Source organism: Thalassophryne amazonica, chromosome 14, assembly GCF_902500255.1.
Source record: "Thalassophryne amazonica chromosome 14, fThaAma1.1, whole genome shotgun sequence".
Taxonomy (NCBI): domain Eukaryota; kingdom Metazoa; phylum Chordata; class Actinopteri; order Batrachoidiformes; family Batrachoididae; genus Thalassophryne; species Thalassophryne amazonica.
This window is the reverse complement of record NC_047116.1, coordinates 16,980,226-16,997,554: the sequence shown is the minus strand read 5'-3', so window position 1 is coordinate 16,997,554 and position 17,329 is coordinate 16,980,226. Positions and strand designations below refer to the sequence as shown.

At 41.5% G+C, this 17,329-nt stretch overlaps 1 protein-coding gene across 1 annotated transcript in view; it reads left to right on the top strand.

The window, feature by feature from the left end:
• LOC117525334 (probable phospholipid-transporting ATPase IH) overlaps nt 1-17,329 on the top strand; it is a 78,960-nt gene that overhangs the window by 12,229 nt on the left and 49,402 nt on the right. The window contains 4 exon segments of the mRNA XM_034187173.1: nt 11,013-11,134; nt 11,242-11,331; nt 14,570-14,650; nt 15,099-15,206. Of these exon segments, the coding sequence (XP_034043064.1) occupies nt 11,013-11,134; nt 11,242-11,331; nt 14,570-14,650; nt 15,099-15,206 (401 nt within the window).

Sequence of the window (17,329 nt, the reverse complement as noted above, 5' to 3'; positions counted from 1 at the left end):
AAACCCTAGGAACTACAAGTAAGCCTGCAGTCTGAGAGCGAAGCGCTCTATTGGGGTGATATGGTACTACGAGGTCCCTAAGATAAGATGGGACCTGATTATTCAAAACCTTATAAGTAAGAAGAAGAATTTTAAATTCTATTCTAGAATTAACAGGAAGCCAATGAAGAGAGGCCAATATGGGTGAGATATGCTCTCTCCTTCTAGTCCCCGTCAGTACTCTAGCTGCAGCATTTTGAATTAACTGAAGGCTTTTTAGGGAACTTTTAGGACAACCTGATAATAATGAATTACAATAGTCCAGCCTAGAGGAAATAAATGCATGAATTAGTTTTTCAGCATCACTCTGAGACAAGACCTTTCTGATTTTAGAGATATTGCGTAAATGCAAAAAAGCAGTCCTACATATTTGTTTAATATGCGCTTTGAATGACATATCCTGATCAAAAATGACTCCAAGATTTCTCACAGTATTACTATAGGTCAGGGTAATGCCATCCAGAGTAAGGATCTGGTTAGACACCATGTTTCTAAGATTTGTGGGGCCAAGTACAATAACTTCAGTTTTATCTGAGTTTAAAAGCAGGAAATTAGAGGTCATCCATGTCTTTATGTCTGTAAGACAATCCTGCAGTTTAGGTAATTGGTGTGTGTCCTCTGGCTTCATGGATAGATAAAGCTGGGTATCATCTGCGTAACAATGAAAATTTAAGCAATACCGTCTAATAATACTGCCTAAGGGAAGCATGTATAAAGTGAATAAAATTGGTCCTAGCACAGAACATTGTGGAACTCCATAATTAACTTTAGTCTGTGAAGACGATTCCCCATTTACATGAACAAATTGTAATCTGTTAGACAAATATGATTCAAACCACCGCAGCGCAGTGCCTTTAATACCTATGGCATGCTCTAATCTCTGTAATAAAATTTTATGGTCAACAGTATCAAAAGCAGCACTGAGGTCTAACAGAACAAGCACAGAGATGAGTCCACTGTTCGAGGCCATAAGAAGATCATTTGTAACCTTCACTAATGCTGTTTCTGTGCTATGATGAATTCTAAAACCTGACTGAAACTCTTCAAATAGACCATTCCTCTGCAGATGATCAGTTAGCTGTTTTACAACTACCCTTTCAAGAATTTTTGAGAGAAAAGGAAGGTTGGAGATTGGCCTATAATTAGCTAAGATAGCTGGGTCAAGTGATGGCTTTTTAAGTAATGGTTTAATTACTGCCACCTTAAAAGCCTGTGGTACATAGCCAACTAACAAAGATAGATTGATCATATTTAAGATCGAAGCATTAAATAATGGTAGGGCTTCCTTGAGCAGCCTGGTAGGAATGGGGTCTAATAAACATGTTGAGGGTTTGGATGAAGTAACTAATGAAAATAACTCAGACAGAACAATCGGAGAGAAAGAGTCTAACCAAATACCGGCATCACTGAAAGTAGCCAAAGGTAACGATACGTCTTTGGGATGGTTATGAGTAATTTTTTCTCTATAGTTAAAATTTTGTTAGCAAGAAAGTCATGAAGTCATTACTAGTTAAAGTTAATGGAATACTCAGCTCAATAGAGCTCTGACTCTTTGTCAGCCTGGCTACAGTGCTGAAAAGAAACCTGGGGTTGTTCTTATTTTCTTCAATTAGTGATGAGTAGAAAGATGTCCTAGCTTTACGGAGGGCTTTTTTATAGAGCAACAGACTCTTTTTCCAGGCTAAGTGAAGATCTTCTAAATTAGTGAGATGCCATTTCCTCTCCAACTTACGGGTTATCTGCTTTAAGCTACGAGTTTGTGAGTTATACCACGGAGTCAGGCACTTCTGATTTAAAGCTCTCTTTTTTAGAGGAGCTACAGCATCCAAAGTTGTCTTCAATGAGGATGTAAAACTATTGACGAGATACTCTATCTCACTTACAGAGTTTAGGTAGCTACTCTGCACTGTGTTGGTATATGGCATTAGAGAACATAAAGAAGGAATCATATCCTTAAACCTAGTTACAGTGCTTTCTGAAAGACTTCTAGTGTAATGAAACTTATTTCCCACTGCTGGGTAGTCCATCAGAGTAAATGTAAATGTTATTAAGAAATGATCAGACAGAAGGGAGTTTTCAGGGAATACTGTTAAGTCTTCTATTTCCATACCATAAGTCAGAACAAGATCTAAGATATGATTAAAGTGGTGGGTGGACTCATTTACTTTTTGAGCAAAGCCAATAGAGTCTAATAATAGATTAAATGCAGTGTTAAGGCTGTCATTCTCAGCATCTGTGTGGATGTTAAAATCGCCCACTATAATTATCTTATCTGAGCTAAGCACTAAGTCAGACAAAAGGTCTGAAAATTCACAGAGAAACTCACATTAACGACCAGGTGGACGATAGATAATAACAAATAAAACTGGTTTTTGGGACTTCCAATTAGGATGGACAAGACTAAGAGTCAAGCTTTCAAATGAATTAAAGCTCTGTCTGGGTTTTTGATTAATTAATAAGCTGGAATGGAAGATTGCTGCTAATCCTCCGCCCCGGCCCGTGCTACGAGCATTCTGACAGTTAGTGTGACTCAGGGGTGTTGACTCATTTAAACTAACATATTCATCCTGCTGTAACCAGGTTTCTGTAAGGCAGAATAAATCAATATGTTGATCAATTATTATATCATTTACCAACAGGGACTTAGAAGAGAGAGACCTAATGTTTAATAGACCACATTTAACTGTTTTAGTCTGTGGTGCAGTTGAAGGTGCTATATTATTTTTTCTTTTTGAATTTTTATGCTTAAATAGATTTTTGCTGGTTATTGGTAGTCTGGGAGCAGGCACCGTCTCTACGGGGATGGGGTAATGAGGGGATGGCAGGGGGAGAGAAGCTGCAGAGAGGTGTGTAAGACTACAACTCTGCTTCCTGGTCCCAACCCTGGATAGTCACGGTTTGGAGGATTTAAGAAAATTGGCCAGATTTCTAGAAATGAGAGCTGCTCCATCCAAAGTGGGATGGATGCCGTCTCTCCTAACAAGACCAGGTTCTCCCCAGAAGCTTTGCCAATTATCTATGAAGCCCACCTCATTTTTTGGACACCACTCAGACAGCCAGCAATTCAAGGAGAACATGCGGCTAAACATGTCACTCCCGGTCTGATTGGGGAGGGGCCCAGAGAAAACTACAGAGTCCGACATTGTTTTTGCAAAGTTACACACCGATTTAATGTTAATTTTAGTGACCTCCGATTGGCGTAACCGGGTGTCATTACTGCCGACGTGAATTACAATCTTACCAAATTTACGCTTAGCCTTAGCCAGCAGTTTCAAATTTCCTTCAATGTCGCCTGCTCTGGCCCCGGAAGACAATTGACTATGGTTGCTGGTGTCGCTAACTTCACATTTCGCAAAACAGAGTCGCCAATAACCAGAGTTTGATCCTCGGCGGGTGTGTCGCCGAGTGGGGAAAAACGGTTAGAGATGTGAACGGGTTGGCGGTGTACACGGGGCTTCTGTTTAGGGCTACGCTTCCTCCTCACAGTCACCCAGTCAGCCTGCTTTCCCGGCTGCTCGGGATCTGCCAGGGGGTAACTAACGGCGGCTAAGCTACCTTGGTCCGCACCGACTACAGGGGCCTGGCTAGCTGTAGAATTTTCCACGGTGCGGAGCCGAGTCTCCAATTCGCCCAGCCTGGCCTCCAAAGCTACGAATAAGCTACACTTATTACAAGTACCATTACTGCTAAAGGAGGCCGAGGAATAACTAAACATTTCACACCCAGAGCAGAAAAGTGCGGGAGAGACAGGAGAAGCCGCCATGCTAAATCGGCTAAGAGCTAGTAGCTACGCTAAGCTAGCGGATTCCTAAAAACACGCAAAGTGAATAATGTGTAAATAATTTAGAGGTGATTCAGCAGAGGGAGTGCTGTAGTTAAGGCACGTAAAGATTACACTGTGAAACAAATCGTAATCTAGATAACTAGATCAATCTAACTGCGCAGATTAAACAGCTAACAGATACAGAAAAACACAGCTGTGCTCCGGAACAGGAAGTGATACAATACCGCAGTGAGAGCCAACCACCAGTAGAGGCAAGCAAGAGCAAAATGCTCCAAAACAGCTTATTTCTGTATAAATCTAACATGTTTGGCATTTTTTCCCTCATATTTTCTAAAACAGCGTGAAATAAGCACTTCTAAATTTAAAAATGCTGTTTTTGTAACCAGATAACACCTCTGAATTGAGTTTGTTGTGATTTGGCGCTTTATACATAACGTACTTATACATGAATTGAAATGTAATTGAATATTGAAGCGGGAGAAGAAGAAAACTAGAAGGGTGGAAATGAGAGTGGGGACTTTGAATGTTGGTAGTATGACTGGTAAAGGGAGAGAGCTGGCTGATATGATGGAGAGGAGAAAGGTAGACATATTGTATGTGCAAGAGACCAAGTGGAAGGGAAGTAAGAGCAGGAGCATCTGCGGTGGGTACAAGTTGTTGTACCATGGTGAGGACAGGAAGAGAAATGGTGTTGGGGTCATTTTAAAGGAAGAGTATGTTAAAAGTGTGTTGGAGGTTAAGCGAGTGTCTGACAGGGTGATGAGTGTGAAGTTGGAAATTGAAGGGGTGATGATGAATATCATCAGTGCATATGCCCCACAGGTAGGTTGTGAGATGAAGGAGAAAGAAGATTTCTGGAGTGTGTTAGATGAGGTGGTGGAGAGTGTGCCCAAGCATGAAAGAGTGGTGATAGAGCAGACTTCAATGGGCATGTTGGTGAAGGGAACAGAGGTGATGAGGAAGTAATGGGTAGATATGGTATCAAGGATAGGAATGGGGAAGGACAGATGGTAGTTAATTTTGCAAAAAGGATGGAAATGGCTGTGGTGAATACCTACTTTAAGAAAAGGGAAGAGCACAGGGTAACATACAAGAGTGGAGGAAGGTGCACACAGGTGGACTGCATTCTTTATAGGAGATGCAAGCTAAAAGAAAATCACAGACTGTAAGGTGGTAGCAGGAGAGAGTGTCACTAGACAGCATAGGATGGTTGTTTGTAGGATGACTTTAGAGTTAAAGAAGAAGAAGAGAGTGAGAGCTCAACAAAGGATCAGATGGTGGAAGCTGAAGGAGGAAGACTGTTGTGTGAAATTTAGCGAGCAGGTGAGAGAAGCACTAGTTGGAGGGGAAGCAATTTTGGACAACTGGAAAAGTACTGCAGATGTGGTGAGGGAGACAGCTAGGGCAGTACTGGGTATGACATCTGGACAGTGGAAGGAAGACAAGGAGACTTGATGGTGGAATGAAGAGGTCCAGGAAAGCATAAGGAGAAAGGTTGGCGAAAAAGTTTTGGGATAGTCGGAGAGATGAAGAAAGTAGACAGGAGTACAAGGAGATGCAGCGTAAGGCGAGAAGAGAAGTGGCAAAAGCAAAGGAAAAGGCATATTGCGAGCTGTACAAGAAGTTGAATAGTAAGGAAGGAGAAAAGGACTTGTACCGATTGGCCAGACAAAGGGACAGAGCTGGAAAGGATGTGCAGCAGGTTAGGGTGGTAAAAGATGCACATGGTAATGTGTTGACAAGTGAGGAGTGTGTGCTGAGAAGGTGGAGGGAATATTTTGAAGAGTTGATGAATAAAGAAAATGAGCGAGAGAAAAGGCTGGATGATGTGATGAGAGTAAATCAGGAAGTAAAAGCGATTAGCAAGGAAGAAGTGAGGGCTGCTATGAAGAGGATGAAGAGTGGAAAGGCAGTTGGTCCAGATGACATTCCAGTAGAGGCATGGAAATGTCTAGGAGAGATGGCAGTAGAGTTTCTAACCAGATTGTTTAATAAAATCTTGGAAAGTGAGAGGATGCCTGAGGAGTGGAGACGAAGTGTGCTGGTTCCTATTTACAAGAACAAGGGTGATGTGCAGAGCTGCAGTAATTACAGAGTCATAAAGCTGATCAGCCACAGCATGAAGTTATGGGAAAGAGTAGTAGAAGCTAGGCTTAGAAAACAGGTGAAGATCTGTGAGCAGCAATATGGTTTCATGCTGAGAAAGAGCACTACAGATGCAGTGTTTGCTCTGAGAATACTGTTGGAAAAGTACAGAGAAGGACAGAAAGAGTTACATTGTGTGTTTGTGGACTTAGAAAAAGCTTATGATAGGGTGCCAAGAGAAGAGTTGTGGCATTGTATGAGGAAGTCTGGAGTGGCAGAGAAGTATGTTAGGGTAGTGCAGGACATGTACAAGAATAGTGTGACAGCGGTGAGATGCGCAGTTGGAATGACAGACTCATTCGAGGTGGAGGTGGGATTACACCAAGGATCAGCTCTGAGTCCTTTCTTGTTTGGAGTGGTGATGGACAGGTTGACAGATGAGATCAGACAGGAGTCCCCATGGATTATGATGTTTGCAGATGACATTGTGATCTGTAGTGAGAGTAGAGAGCAAGTTGAGTCTAGTCTGGAGAAGTGGAGATATGCTTTGGAGAGAAGGGGAATGAAAGTCTGTAGAAGCAAGACTGAGTACATGTGTGTGAATGGGAGGGAGCCCAGTGGAATAGTGCAGTTACAAGGAGTAGAAGTGGTGAAAGTAGATGAGTTTAAATATTTGGGGTCAACTGTTCAAAGAAATGGAGAGTGTGGTAGAGAGGTGAAGAAGAGAGTGCAGGCAGGGTGGAGTGGGTGGAGAAAGGTGGCAGGAGTGATTTGTGACCGAAGAATATCAGCAAGAGTGAAGGGGAAAGTTTACAAGACAGTAGTGAGACCAGCTATGTTGTATGGTTTAGAGACAGTGGCACTAACAAAAAGACAGGTGGCAGAGCTGAAGATGTTGAGAGTGACAGAATGAGCAAGATTAGGAATGAACATATCAGAGGGACAGCTCAGGTGGGACGGTTTGGAGTCAAAGTCAGAGAGGCGAGATTGAGATGGTTTGGACATGTGCAGAGGAGGGACCCAGGGTATATAGGGAGAAGGATGCTGAGGATGGAGCCACCAGGCAGGAGGAGAAGAGGGAGACCAAAGAGGAGGTTCATGGATGTGCTGAGAGAGGACATGCAGGTGGTTGGTGTGACAGAGGAAGATACAGAGGACAGGGTGAGATGGAAACGATTGATCTGCTGTGGCGACCCCTAACGGGAACAGCCGAAAGACAAAGAAGAAGATGTCCGTGTTGCTATGTAGTGTGTTGTGAATTTGTGTATATGTTGTTACGACTGTTATAATTGTTGGACTCATTCTTGCAGGGGTGGGCGTTGATAAGCTTTGCTTCTGCCCACACCCTTTCGGACTCACAGGCTTGTTTATATAACATTCATATCATTGGTATGTTTCTGTTCTTTCCGATTTGTGTGTGTGCCGAATAAATCCATTCATTCATTCATTCATTCATTCATTTACAGGATGTCTTACGGAAATGTTAACATGCTAACAAGCAATACAGGAATGCCACTGTGAAAGATGTTTGACTGAAAGAAAAAGAAACACAACCAGAGCTGGTACTTCCTCGCTGACACGCCACAAATGGATTTGCCGATTTTGCATTCGCCATCAAGATGGGGGTCATTGTGCGCAACTATAAATACCCGTGCTTCTCAATTCTGGTCCTTGGGAACTTGAATACTGCACTTCTTTTTTTTTTTTTTTTTTTTTTTTTTTTCCTTCTCTCTCCCCCCCCCCCCCCCCCCCCCCCCCCCAGGTCTAACTGCACATAATGAGCTCAGCCAGCCAGCTTGCGATCAGCCAAACACACACCTCACTGGACTGATCAGGTCTGAGGAGATTTAGGACAAATGAGTAATGTGCAGCACTCGAGGTCCTCAGCAGCAGGATTTAGAAGTGCTGATATAAACTCTGAGCACAAACGCATTAAACATTTTGTTTTTTGGCAGTGATGAACTGCACCTTTGCCAAAATGTTGATGACATTTTAAGCACTGAAGCATTTGTTCCACTGAAGTGTGTTTTCTGTCTCTCTCTGTGTTCTCGTAGAACCGTTGTGCTAACAGTCTTCTGCTTTGAGCTATGTCAGGCTTTGTGTTTTGTCGAAAGCTGCGCCTACGCATGTTTGCCCACTCAGGCCAGACCCTTAGTATGATGTATGATGTACCGGGACAAATGGAAACAAACAGCTGAATGCTGGAGGTCACGTTTCATTAAACACCATGTTCTATAAAATACACATCAGGGGGAAGAGTATGTGCTGGACTGAACTCCCACAATGCAATGGATTACACTGTACAAATAAACGTGTAAGGAATCAAGAGTAACTGCTGAAGAGATGTGGAGCGTTGTTGGTCTTTTCAGAGATATCCTGCAGGGTAATGTGACAAGTGAGCAACGTGTGCTCGTGACTCACAGCTGATCCTGCAAAAAACAAAACAAAACAGACAAGTGCACGGATACGCCACTAAATACTTCTTACCGCGGCACAGCCACTGGCCAAGACATCACTGTGCATGGAGTCATTCTCAGTCAGTCGTGACATTTCAGTTGTGAGTGACAGCAGTTCAGTTGTACTGGCCTGATTATCACCAAACTTGATATATGCATCACACATAGTGATCCGAAGAAGCCTATTGTGTTTGCGGTCAAAAAGCTCAAAGGTCATAAAATTCCTGAACTGTTCTTTGTAGAAGCCTTCTGCAGAAAACACTCTCGCTTATCTTCCCGCATCAATAAAACAGTCAGATTCTGTGGAGACTTTCAAGTCCAGACTTAAAACACACTTATTTTCCCTTTCGTATGGCTGGCATACTGGTATAGTATAGTTCTGCGCTTTTTACTCTTTTAATTCATTTTATTAGTGCCGCAGCCTCAACTTTCTTTTAGTGAAACTTAGGGCTAGTGGCCGGCGATCACCTTAGTATTTCCTGTTTTTCGTGTTGTTTAATGCTGACAAATTATACTGTATTTCTTGTCTTTCTGATACCCGATTCTGTTTTTTCTCTCTATTTAAGGTGCAGCTCCATCCAGAGATGGGTGTGGTATTTGTGCTGAAAACCCTCCTGTCCAGCATTTCTTGTATATTCATTTTGTGAATTGTTCTGTAATTTGTGTCTGTAGCATGGCCCAAGCAGAGGGTCACCCCTTTGAGTGTGGTCTGTTTGAGGTTTCTTCCTCCGAGGGAGTTTTTCCTTACCACTGCTGCTCTGGGGATTAGTAAGGTTAGACCTTACTTGTGTGAAGCCCCTTGAGGCAACTTTGTTGTGATTTGCCGCTATATAAATGAAAATAAATCAAAAATTGAGAAAATGACCTATTGTGTGTGTGTGTGTGTGTGTATAGGGTGTCCCAAAAAATATACAACATTTAAAACACTCGGTTTGACCCTTAAATGCTACAAACATAATCACTTATGTTTCTTTTTTACTTGCAGAGATCCTGAAGTTTATGTTGATGCCAAGCATCGATGCATTGAAAGAAAACATCTGCCGAGAAATCCGAAACATTCCTCAGGACACTTTCCCCAAAGCATTTGCAGGCCATAATTGGCCAACGCGGGGCCCACATTGAACATGTTGTCTAAGAGACTGACAAAATGCAGGGCCAGTATTGACATTGGTATGAAAAACTTCAACCTTTCAGCTTTCTATCCAGCCATAAATTTATTTCCTAGACATATGCTTTGACCATTTCCTTTGCTGATAAAATGTTGCATATGTTTTTGGGACACCCGATATATTGTCCATAATAATCTAATGAAGCCTGTTGATTTGGGGTCAAAAGGTCAAGGTCACTGAAGCATGCTTTGTAAAAATTTTGTTAGCTCAACAACCTCTTTCCTAATTGCCTGTTTGTCACCAAACTGAGGGAGTCTTCCCAAGGGATCATTAAGTTCTATCTAATCTAATCTATTGATTTTGGGGGGGTCATAAGGTCACAATCACTGAATTGTACTTTAGATAAAGTAAGGCCGAGTTCACACGGCAGGATAATTAGGCCGATATCGGACCCAATCTTCCCCTTCTGACAATCTTAAGGATGCCCTGACAATCATGATGACGCTAACGATTATCTTATCAGATATTCCTCCCGTGTGGTGTGTTAAGAGCGCTCTGATCTGCTCGGAAGGACGTCAGGAGCGCTCCGATCGCAAATCGGGGATATTCAACATGTTGGATTTTTTTGGGCCCGACATCACAGCGTGTGTTGTGTCCTCTCCGACCACAAACATGCACGCAGCCTGCTGAATGTGACGTGCAGCCAATCAGAAAGCGAGGTGGACAGCATGCAATGAGCGGAAAATAAAAACAGCTGTTATGACTCATCAGTAAGTCCGGTGGTCGCTCTGTCTCCACTCCTTTAAAGAACACCTTTTCTTTTTCTTTTTGTATTGTTTTTTTCCCCTCTGTTTTAAATAGTCCACAAAGTACCTCCGTTTGTTTACTCTAAAGTCACGTTTAATCTTGAGAGATTTTGCGAGAGTTCCTGTCTGAGCTGGGAATGTTCGTGTGTGAAATCTGTTCGTGTGTGGTGTTGTTGTTCTTACCGTGTGGCTGAACATCACACACTGTACGACCAAACCTGTTAGATCCATGATTTTTTATCTTCACGTGTGTTGTCTCTCAGGTTTTGGAAACCTAAAGATAATTTTAAGATCCTGCCGTGTGAACCAGGCTTAAGATAATCCCATAACAGATAAATTTGTAAAAAGGTAAAGAAGAAAAAGTACCACGCTTCAGACTATCTGTGAGACACAATTAAGGTAGTGAGTTCACATAATATTGCACATACAAGAACACAGTAATTAATTACAATTTAAAAAGTCAGAAGATTTGTCAAAGCCTTCTGCAGTAAAGAGTCACTTGTCAGTGGTACGTTTATCAGCGTTTTCCCAGGGAGCCGTGGCTTCATGCAGACTATCTACTTATTTTAGTTGGAGTTTATTGTTGTTGTTTTCTCTGTGAATTTGCAGAATTTCTGTGTGTAAGGTGTTTTTGAGTGTCTCAAAAGGCACCTATATATTTTATTATTTGTTAAATATGGATATGATTATTAATTTTGTTGAACTGAATATATTCTCTCTCTCTCTCTCGCAGTGTGTGGGGAGGAGAACTGGGTGGACAGTCGGACAGTATACATCGGACATAAAGAACCCCCTCCGGGAGCTGAGGGTTACATCCCTCAGCGTTACCCCGACAACCGCATCATCTCCTCCAAGGTGAGCAAGTCACAGTGATGCACCATGAATCATCACCAGCTTGTTGATGTATGATGATGTTTTAATGAGGCGTTTCATTTCTGTTTTGCTGTCACTTTCTACACCAGTATACTTTCTGGAACTTCATTCCCAAGAACCTGTTCGAACAGTTCAGAAGAGTCGCCAACTTCTACTTCTTGGTCATATTTCTGGTCCAGGTGAGATTCTCACGGGTGATGTTTCTACCTTGACTGATCCCTAAATATAAAGCAGTCAGATGTCCACACATGTTGTGTTTAATCAGGTTCCATTCAGATGTTGCAGTTCTGTGTTTGTCTTGTATGTTGAGTCTTTTATTTTGAGGCATTTCATGAACCTTTCCCAAACAATGCCAATAAAGGTGCTCATGTTGGTATCTCCATGCAAACCTGACATGAAAGAACACAAGAACCATGTATGTCCAGGAGTGTGGACTGCCCATTTCAAAGCTCTCTACACCTGTGTTTTTGCAAAGAATAAACCAAGCCCTGAAGTCCGTTCATCTGCTATCTTAGGTGTGTAATTTGTATGTGCGCTAATTGGTTATGTGCAGAAGTGTAAGGAGAGATCAGGTGACTGGTTAAGTGGAGGTACCTGGGCCCATTGCTTCTCTTTCAGCTACAGAAATTGACTAATTGGATGCGTGAAGACGCCAGGGCCCATTGCCTATGCTTCAACTACAGAGAAAGGGCTGTGGCTGAGTGGAAGCACATGGGCCCATTGCTTCTGTTTCAGCTACAGAAAATTAGCTGTCTCTGAAGGAAGGCACCTGGGCCCATTGCTTCTGTTTCACCTAGAAAAGACTGGCTGATTGGCTCAATGGAGGCACTTCGGCTCACTGCTTTTGCTTCAGCTATAAAAGATCGGTTAACTGGCCTGAGTGGAGACAACTGGGCCCATTGCTTTCTGCGTCAGCTACAGTAGGTCAGCTGCTGCCTGTTCCAAGCAGGGACTCCCCAATTTGTATTTTAGTTATAAGTGTAGGTTAAAGCATCCTTCTTACAATGTTACAAACTTTATTTAAAAAAAAGAAACACTTTCTGGCATCCATCCTGCAGTGATATCTGTCCCAAACTTAATGTTTTCTGCACTGAGCTTTGCACCATTTTTAAAACCCGAGTCTCCATAATTGAAACTTGCTTTAAGATGTGGAAGCCTTCTCAATATATTCTGTTTTGTTTTGCTTGAAATGTAATAGTATCTCTTCCAGAACTCCACTCAATGTTTTCATGATGATATACTTTGAATTATTATAATTATTATGATTTTGAATTAACCTGCAAACAATCCACTAACAAACTAATGGTCTGATGCAGAGAAAATCGCCTCCTTCACTGGGGTTAATAAAATGAGAGTATCTCTGGAAACAAATCACACATACCACTGGTAATATCAGTGCTGATCCTGATTGTGACTCCTGGGTTATGTTGGCTGGTATCAAAATAGAGCAGAAATGAGCCAAGATTACAGATTAATCCTCCACCTGTGTTTGAAGTTATCTGGTTGAGGATTAACATGTTGATTTTAGTAACACCTACATTATTCTGGATTGATACGACAACTGTTAAGAGTCCTTCAAAATCAGATATAAGTTTTTTTCAATATTGAATAAATATGCAGAAAATGAGTTTTACTACAAAAGAAGCACTTTTTGTCACCAGCAGTGCACAATGTATTTTAATCAGATTAAATCAAATGTATAGTATATATATATAGCAGAAGAAAATTAATGAATGAATAATCAAATATAACCTGCAGATAAACAGGATTAGAGAGGTGAAAGCAGTGTTAATTTTGTGCCTGCTTGTTAGAAGGTGTTGTTAAAATGTTTTTTTTATGCTTTATTTTGTTTAGATTCATGTTGTAGAGCAGTCGTCCCTAACCCTTTTTAATTTATCCAAGATAAGCTGAGATCCAGTGATCTCTTCCAGTTTGTTTGTTAGTTTGTTTTGGCAAAAATTAACTGCAACACACATACATCTTATTATACTTTGTTTCATCCAAAGATAAAGACCAGGGACGGCATTTAGCTAAACATAGCGGAGTTTGTTTTGCTGGTGGATGACGATTTGAAGGGCGCTAATTGACGCTGCTAATTCTTCTAACACAAAAACAAACAAACATCCACTACGCTGTAAACCGTCTGGATGCATGAAGAGCTGTTAGGATGAAAAGCTGGACAAATTTCTGACATGATTTTTCACTAGACTGAGGAAGTACACGTTTTTTTTTTTTGTTGTTGTTTTTTTTTTTTTTTTCAAGTACACAAAGTCAGTGCAAGGCATCACGGCCTAATTGATTTTCCAAGTTGACTGAAAACAACTTGGACTCCATTTAAAGTTCATGTTGGACTGTTAAGCAGCAGTGAACCACCAAAATATAAGTCCCTTTACTGTTGTTTATAAATTAATGAAATATCAAATGGCAAAGATCTATTTTAGCCATTATATAAAACAAATAATGAATGTTTTTTTTTCATTCTTTCAGTGGTACGAATATTTCATGAGGTGAAATATTTGTACTATTGAACCCATAAACAATTCATTATTTGTGTACTATAGACTTATGCAATATGCATTTCTAATTTTGACACTCTTAGAGCAGATAAAACCACATAACTCCCCCCACCCCACCCCTGTGGTCTTTGGTGAGCCACCTTGGGGTGGGGTCTTGGATCTCAGGGTGGGAGTCAGGGTTATAGAGGTCTGAGAAGAAAGAGCAGAATTTTAGTCAAAACCTTTGTCCTAAATGAGTGTAGCTGGAGGTTTACAGAGTTATTGTTGTTAAATTAGCATGTACAAGGCAACATTATCCGTGAACATGAAGACTGTAAGAGCAACGGCAAAGAGAGATTTGACCTTGATTTTCACCCAAATGATTGACCTTTGGCTGACCTTGTCAGGGCAGTTATGGAATCCACCTACTGTCAGTGTGTGCCACGTTAGTTCAAAGCCAGGCTGAGAATCAAATTCTTTCTGACAAAAACAAATTTGGTTGGAGACGGCAAAAGAGCCTGTGAGGGCAGGGCCAGCAAACAGCAATGACTCACCTTTGACAAATTTGACCTTGCTGGGCAATTTGCCAGAACCCACCTTTATATCTGTGCCGATATTTGGTGCATATTGCAGTCCAAACTGTAAAATTTGGACCTTTAGCCCAGTGACCTTGACAACAAATGGAACAAACCCTTTAAGCACAATTCTGGAATTGACAGTCTACATATCAAGTTTGGTGGAAATTGGCCGAAGGACCTGGGAGGAGTTTGGGAACAAACAGACGTTACTCAAATTATTATTTGCTAGGACATACATACATACATACATACATACATACATACATACGCTGCAGTCATAAGAGTAAAATTTATTGAAGATTTGCTGCCTCACCACGGCACTGTCTTCTTCTTCTTCCCTGCAGCTCATCATCGACACGCCAACCAGTCCGATCACCAGCGGCCTGCCGCTCTTCTTTGTCATCACAGTCACCGCCATAAAGCAGGTACGACCTTCACCAACAGATCCACATTTCTGGAGAATATTACCCCTCGAAGAAAAAACCAACACACACATTCCTGTCTGTCCAAAAAGACCCACCACTGATTATGCCTGGAATGTGAGAAATATGATAATGAACGGTGTCCTCTGTTATCTGTCGAGCTGACTTCCGCCTCTGTGCATCCAGATACGGAGCGATCATTGATGGATGGAGCTGTTCTGCTTTAGGAAGTTAGAGCTTTAATGGGACATAAATTTAAATTATGACATGTTGGTGTGAAATCCAAGACACGGGTCACTGAGCTCAGGGAGCATAATCTTAAATTATTATAATGTCTGACTTTCACCCATCTTTTCTTTCGTGACCTCTTTCATCCTCTCACCCTGATTCTTCCTTTCCTTCCCCACAATCCCTCTTTCTTGTTGCCTCCCTCATTCTCCGCCTCTCTCAGGGCTATGAGGATTGGCTCCGACATAAAGCAGACTGCTCCGTAAACGAGAGTCCGGTGGACGTGGTGCAGCAGGGGAAGGCGGTGAGGACGCAGAGTCACAAACTGCGGGTAAGAATGAATCAGTCCTGGAACCACAGAGGGGAGTGCAGCAGCTCTAATATGAAGCTGTTCTGCCTCTTTTTCTTCATCTCCTAAATTTGGAGCAGCTAGCTCAGTGGGATAGGAGTTGGACTAACAGTATGTAGTTCTATAAATGGGTACCAACCTTGGCTGGGGACAGATTGGAACCCTGTCCAGTTGTCGTCTCTCATCCGCTTCACGCTGCAGTATCCAGGGATAAGCACGGGCACCAATGAGCCTCGGGGCCAATATGATGCCTCAGGGCTTTATTTTTTCTCAATTTGGAGCTCTTATGTCGTAACTACGCAACGTTTCTCACACATTATGGAATAATTATGACTTAGTAATTTATTATGTTATAATGTGTAATAATTAGCACTAAAAACTTCAGCTTGTCGCATTTAAGGATGTTTATTAGCAAAAATGGAGTATAGCATTGATAACCATCTGTTTTTTAGTGTATGCCAGTCATCTACAGCCAAAATGCTTCTGAAGTACATGTAGTGAAACATTACTAATTTGGGGCTAAATTAAACATTATATACGTATAATTTTATATAAACATTACTGGTGGGTGCATCAATACTGATGTGAACGGATTACGTGAAAAATAGAATATAAGTGAGTATAAGTATGGATACGGTAAAATTATTGCATAAGATAAATTGCACAGTTATGCATGTAATAAATCACAAAAGTTAAAATTTCTACTTTCATTTGTAGACGACAAAAACTCTACATTCCAACTTTAATGTCAAAATTATGCCTTAAAAATCTGACAGTGTGATTAATGTGAGAATTTTGGAGTTTTATCCCCAGGTAGGCAAGACAGCTTGAGGAAGGACCAAACCTCAGGTTGTCCAGAGAGCAAGTTGGCCTGCCTAGAAATATAATTAAAGAAGTAGGGGAAACCGGGGCACGATGAATCACGGGGAACAGTGAATCAGTAACTATATCTGCAAAACTCCATATATATTTGCAGCAGTTATGCCATATTTTTATGCATAAAGAAACCCCCCCTATAAATTAGTTTTTTGTTTTTGGATACATTAAGGGTAAAACTAAGTGGCAGGTGAAGTCAGTTTTTCCTATCAAAAGTAAATTTTCTGGATGTCAGTGTCTTTGCATTTATTTCTCACAACAGAGGAAAGGTGGCTCAAAAAAAATTGTTATTAGTTTGAAGACTACCCCGTCCAATTGATGAGCATGTGTTATGTCTTCTCCAGACTATCAGCTATTTGATAACATGACTCATGTGTGTCATATGCACACGGGGCACAGTGAGTCAGTCTACAAAGCGATTTACTAAACCCCAGTATCAAGTGGATGACAAATATTACTTGTTGAAGCTTATACATTTATTTTTCCATGAATTATTTCAATAATTTTTGTATATAAACAACTGCTTTCATGCTTGAACCAAACCTACCCAACAAATACGTCATGTATCAGCTCATCAGTTTGCGTAATGTGTTGAGCTCAGCACCTCCTGCATAGACGCAAATATCTGCATGTTAACCTTCAGTAGCATCTTGTTTCAGTGTTGTGTGTGAATATATTTATTGATTAGTGGCATATCCGGTCTGGATCATTGTGCCTTTTGTGTTCCGTGGTGCACGGCATCTGTGTGGGATGCTGAGGGTCACCGCTCCGCTTTACAGAGCAGTGCAGGTTGTGTTTCCATAGCAATGTTTATTACTTCATTTCAATAGCTGGCACCCTGTGAAAGTTATTCATCACCTACCTGCATTCAAATTTTTAAGCTTTCCATCCCTTCTCTTTGTTGCAACGTCTCTTTCTTGCGGTGCCAACCCAACCCCCCCCAACACACAACACTTGATGATGACACACTGGATGTTCTGGAGCTTGCCATGAACCAGGATGCTGATGTTGGTATGGTAGTCTTCCCACCTGATGTGGCGGTTACTCCTCAGGCAACGTTTGTGGAATCACTGAAGGGTCTTAAGTGTCAGCAGCAGGTGGTCCAGGTCTCACATCCAGACAGCACGGTTGACATGACAAGATAGACAAAGAATTTCATCTCCTGTCAAAAATCTCTGTTGAAAGGCTGTTCCTGCACACGAGTCAGTGTTGGATGTTGCCATTTGTGT